At 41.8% G+C, this 4,727-nt stretch overlaps 1 protein-coding gene across 1 annotated transcript in view; it reads left to right on the top strand.

Annotated features, from left to right (window-relative positions):
• Positions 1–1,088: 1,088 nt before the first annotated feature.
• The window catches only part of sall3a (spalt-like transcription factor 3a), a 15,452-nt gene continuing 11,813 nt past the window's right edge, over positions 1,089–4,727 (top strand). Inside the window, exon 1 of the mRNA XM_083761460.1 lies at positions 1,089–1,263. Coding sequence (XP_083617586.1) covers positions 1,182–1,263 — 82 coding nt within the window. The 5' untranslated portion in view covers positions 1,089–1,181. The remainder of the gene's footprint in view (positions 1,264–4,727) is intronic.

Here is a 4,727-nt window from a genome sequence, read left to right as displayed (position 1 = left end):
ACACACTCCCCATCTATTGAAAAACGATGTGTGAATCTACTTTGGATCTTACTGTCACGTTAACACGCGTTCTTGTTGACAAAGGACTATAACCCGGTTACCGGGCAGGCACTTTCTCCGGGGACGCGCAACAAAAGTTGAAGAACAGCGGAACTCTTTAACACTGGGAAAACAATTTATTAGCCATGCTATCCTGAAGGAAGGGGGGAGAAAAACTTTATGCGTCCGCGTCCACCATGCACCGTACGCTCATCGGGTCCTTCACACGAAGTCAAACGGCGACCCGCTTTATTCAAAAGATGTCCATAAAAAGCGAACTTTAAAGCTGTGACATTTTTTTTCTCTCTCTCTGGGACATTGTTGTTGTTATCACCTCAACCACACGCGCAACCAAAATTCGGGAGAAGAGGAGGAGGAGGTGCTGCGGCGGCTTTTTGGGACAAAAGTTTACCTAAAATCAAGACAAGAAAACAGCAGGACAACAAACTGAGCCAAAAGAGGCGAGAATCTCATTCTATGAAGAACTCCAGCCTGCCATACAACAACAAGTTATGGTGTGTAAAATAACAAAAAAAAAAAGAACAATGATGGTAGCACATAATAAAAGCTATACGCGATTGCAACGCAGCGATGACTCCTCAGCACTTGTGAAGCAGAAGAGCTACTCATAAAAACGGGGGGGAGATCGAGGGAGAGGAGGAGGGAAAAAAAGCTGACCTTCCGCGTTGAAGACCCCCCTGAGTGCTGGGCGTAACGTGCGCGCTTTGGTGCGTTGGTTGGTTGGAGGAGGTTGGATGGTGAGAGAAAAGAGACAGACAGTCTGAGAGCGGAGCAGCTAATTGCTTAGTCCGTCCCTCATTACCATATCCAGTGTGAGTCCTCTGGAGCCCAGCCAATCCCCCCCCACCCATCTCACATGGTCCTCCTATTAATCGCAATGCATTATTCACTATCATAATTATATACCGACATGCGCAATCCACACAACAGCAACACCAGCTAATTTCCGTAATTTTTTTCTTCCCCCCCCCCCTTTCCTTTTTTTTTACCTCCTTTTTTTTTTTTTTTTTTTTTTTTTGCTACCAGACTATTTGCGAACATTGTATTTTTTTCATTCGCTCGCCGCTGATGTATGTGCAAAACGCAGCACCATCTCGCAGCAGCGTAGCAGCAGCAGCAACATGTCCCGTCGCAAGCAAGCGAAGCCGCAGCATCTCAAGTCGGACGAGGATCCCGCACTAGCCGGGGGGATCTCTGAAAACGGTGAGTGTTTTCACACACAAACTCCTATATATACTTTCTCTTTTATACCTAAGCTAAGCGAGTTGCCAATTATAGACACATTCTTCATGCAAGGGCCTATATAGCATTTTAGCCCATACTTTTAAGCGCATTGGCTGCAGTGTTCCTTTGAGACATTTTTTTAGTATCTTTAGTTTAGTTTAGTTTTTATTATTGTTATTATTACCTATAGAATTCAATGTGATTCCACGAGGGACTAAAAACTGTCACTCGAAGTTTCCTGTCTGCGGATTGGCCAGGTCTTAAACTGCCAGATTTTGTATCTGAATGCCAAAACTATAAACACCAAAAGTTTAAAATGAATTAAAGAATTAATTTAACTGGCAACTCTAGCCTGCACCTTTTCTCTATTTGCAACTATATAGGCTGCAAATTATTCATAATAAATAAAATAGTATATAGCTATACACCTACTGTATACAGTACTGGTACAGTATAACTTTAATTGGCACTGCCGACATTTCAGTCAAAGAATTGAGGCACCTATTTCGGCATGGTTCAGGTCGGGATGTAATTTCATATACAGAGGCATTCATTTCAAAATGCATTTTATTATATTAGTAGGCCTAAGCTTCTCTCGTGACTTTTACAAAACCACACACTTAGTCTACACGCACGCACACACGTGCGTGTGCACGAATACACGCGCGCGCACACACACACAAGCACACACAAGCACACACACACACACACACACACACACACACACACACACACACACACACACACACACACACCTCATTTGATAACTTGGAAGAAGCTTTGATATATTATTTATCTAACGAAATTAATCAACATTCATATTCATCGGCTGTGAATCAATTTATCAAGTTAGATTTATTTACATAAATTGTATAGGTGAAGGACATTTAATCTATTTATGTTTAGGGTTTTGTCCAACTTTGCTTGTTTTGCTGTCTTTGGGGTATTCTCCTTCAGGTCCAACCATGTTTTGTTATGGAAATGTTTTTTGTTTATTCCCGCACATAAATTTGTCACACTTGGTTTGTTCTGTTTTACCATCTATACTAGGTCAGTTGACAGGGTTTGTTCGAGCAATGTGTGGAGAGCTGATCCTTTTTAATTCGCTGCTGAACCTTTTTCTTATATAAAATGTTAATTATTACTAAAGCTGTTATACGTTTTTTTCCTAGGTAAAACCTTTAGAGGTAGCATATACTGTAGCAACCCATCCTCATCTTTCTTGACTATATAGGAAAAAAAATGCAGAACAGTTGGTTTTCTTTATTTCCAAGATATTTATAACAAGTAGGCCTACTATAATGAATGGATAAAATTGATATATATATATATAAATATTGTTTTTAATTATAATTACCTAAATATTTTGACCTTTTTGTAACTCTTAAAAAACACAAACAATACTAAATTTTTGTAATAAACCGCTTCCTGATTTTGTTCAATTACGTTTTCTGTATATCCCTTATTGCGTTTTCAAATTTTAGTTAAAACGTTAATTACAAACAAAACATGTAAGACTACCGGGTGTCCTAAAAAAAAAAAGAAAAAAAAGAGCCAGCATCCTTTTCTCTCGTTCTCTCTCTCTCTGCTAAATTGAGAAGTACAGTCAGTGCATAGTGTTTGTCAGCATCCCTTATTGAGTAGCCGTAAAGCTTACGTGGTTCTCTCCAACAAATCACTGTCATGATATTTTTTGCAATCGTGGTCCAACTCTGGCCATGCAGTGCAGCACACAACACAACCTCTTTGTGGACGATGCTTTAGAAACGCATGATGTAATCTCCAGGGAGTCGTTCTTCTTTGCATGAGGAAACGTTGGTGTGTGGAGGACGAGGACGAATCACATCCATGACACATGCAGTCATTTCACGTTATTGGAACTATTGTGTAGTGAATAGCCTATACTGTATACTAGTGTACATGCTCTATTTGATCTGTGTTATCTGTTTGAATGCTGAGGCATTTGAAATGTACTCATTTGTTTCATGTTCATTGAAGGAGCAGTGCATCAGCTCATTCTCCTGTGCATATTCAGATAATTATTTCAGGGTTCTCTTTTTGGCATTCCATATTTGTTTTAATATTTCATATTGAAACAATTTACCCCTTACTTTTTTTACACGTATACATTTTTTTCATAAATAAATATGCTAGAATTAGGCAAATCTAAAAATGTCAGGGCGCATACTGTACAAGCCACTGTATTCATGGGGAATCAGCTGCTTTTCTTGGTCTTCCTCTGATCCCATCTCCATCATTCACATATACTGCTCGTAATAGTGCATATACACATCCATTTGTAATGAACACAAATACAAACATATTTGCTCTTGCGCGCGAGCACACACACACACACACACACACACACACACACACACACACACACACACACACACACACACACACACGCATCCATGCAAAAACACACTCACACACGCGTACCACAGATGACTGTGGTGTGAGAATTGCCTATGCCCTATGTCATTCGGTTCAGCATTCTGAGTTGATGTGACGCGTTAAGGATAGTGCTTGCCTATCCTTGTTTGAGGAGGAGACTGGCTCGCTTGTTTTCTGGACAGACGCTGGAGTGAAACAATCCCATGCCTTCCACCCGAGGACAGTAAGCCCATACAGGCCACATAAACAAATACAATCTTTCATCCAAAAAAGCTACCTTACCGATGTGCTTCAATATGATCGCATCCTTTCGCTTGCCCGTGCGTTGACGTCTTCCAGCTCGTGTCACCACTATTGATTACCTTCCTTGACAAACAGCTGCGTTATTATGTCGAAGGAATTCAAAAGATCTAGTTGTCTTTCGGGGCCTGGTCCTGGTATCTATGCCGGACGGCGTAAACCACACCATTGTGAATCAGAGAGGAGAGACAATGCAAGTATCTGGATACCTCAGTGTTAATTCATCCCTGTGTAACTCTGAGAGTGTACACATTTAACCAAATGGGCGCTTATGGGTCCATTTGTTTACATGTGTGTACACACGTTCAGAGTTAAATGAGCACTGAGGGTTTTACTGTGTATCTGGATACTCTCATCGTTCGAGCTGTGATCAGCACCACACTGAACACATCTTTAATCTGAGGCTGCAGGTACAATGTTTTCGCTGAGAGCGACAGCGTCAGCTTCATCACTCTTCCTGTGTTCATTCAGGACTGAAATGGTTATTTGGAAATCTGATTTGACCTTTTCTCTTTCATCGTACGTCGTGGACCCTTTGTGAACAGGCCACATTGTTGTCCAGTGCGGCAAATTAGGACTCTTGTGTGCCGCGTGTCCCTGAAAAGATGGAATGGCGTGAAGTGCCAACAAGCCTGCGTCCGGCACGCCCCCTCCAACCAGCCCCCCCACCGTTCTGTGTCCCCCCCCCCCCCCCCCCCAGGCCTCTCCGCCACTTTCCCCGAGGGTGGCTGGTCAGGAGTGCTTTG

The sequence above is a fragment of the Protomyctophum parallelum genome (assembly GCF_964188405.1).
Source record: "Protomyctophum parallelum genome assembly, chromosome: 3".
Classification (NCBI taxonomy): domain Eukaryota; kingdom Metazoa; phylum Chordata; class Actinopteri; order Myctophiformes; family Myctophidae; genus Protomyctophum; species Protomyctophum parallelum.
The sequence above is the reverse complement of the archived record's forward strand: the minus strand, read 5'-3'. Positions and strand labels throughout refer to the sequence as shown.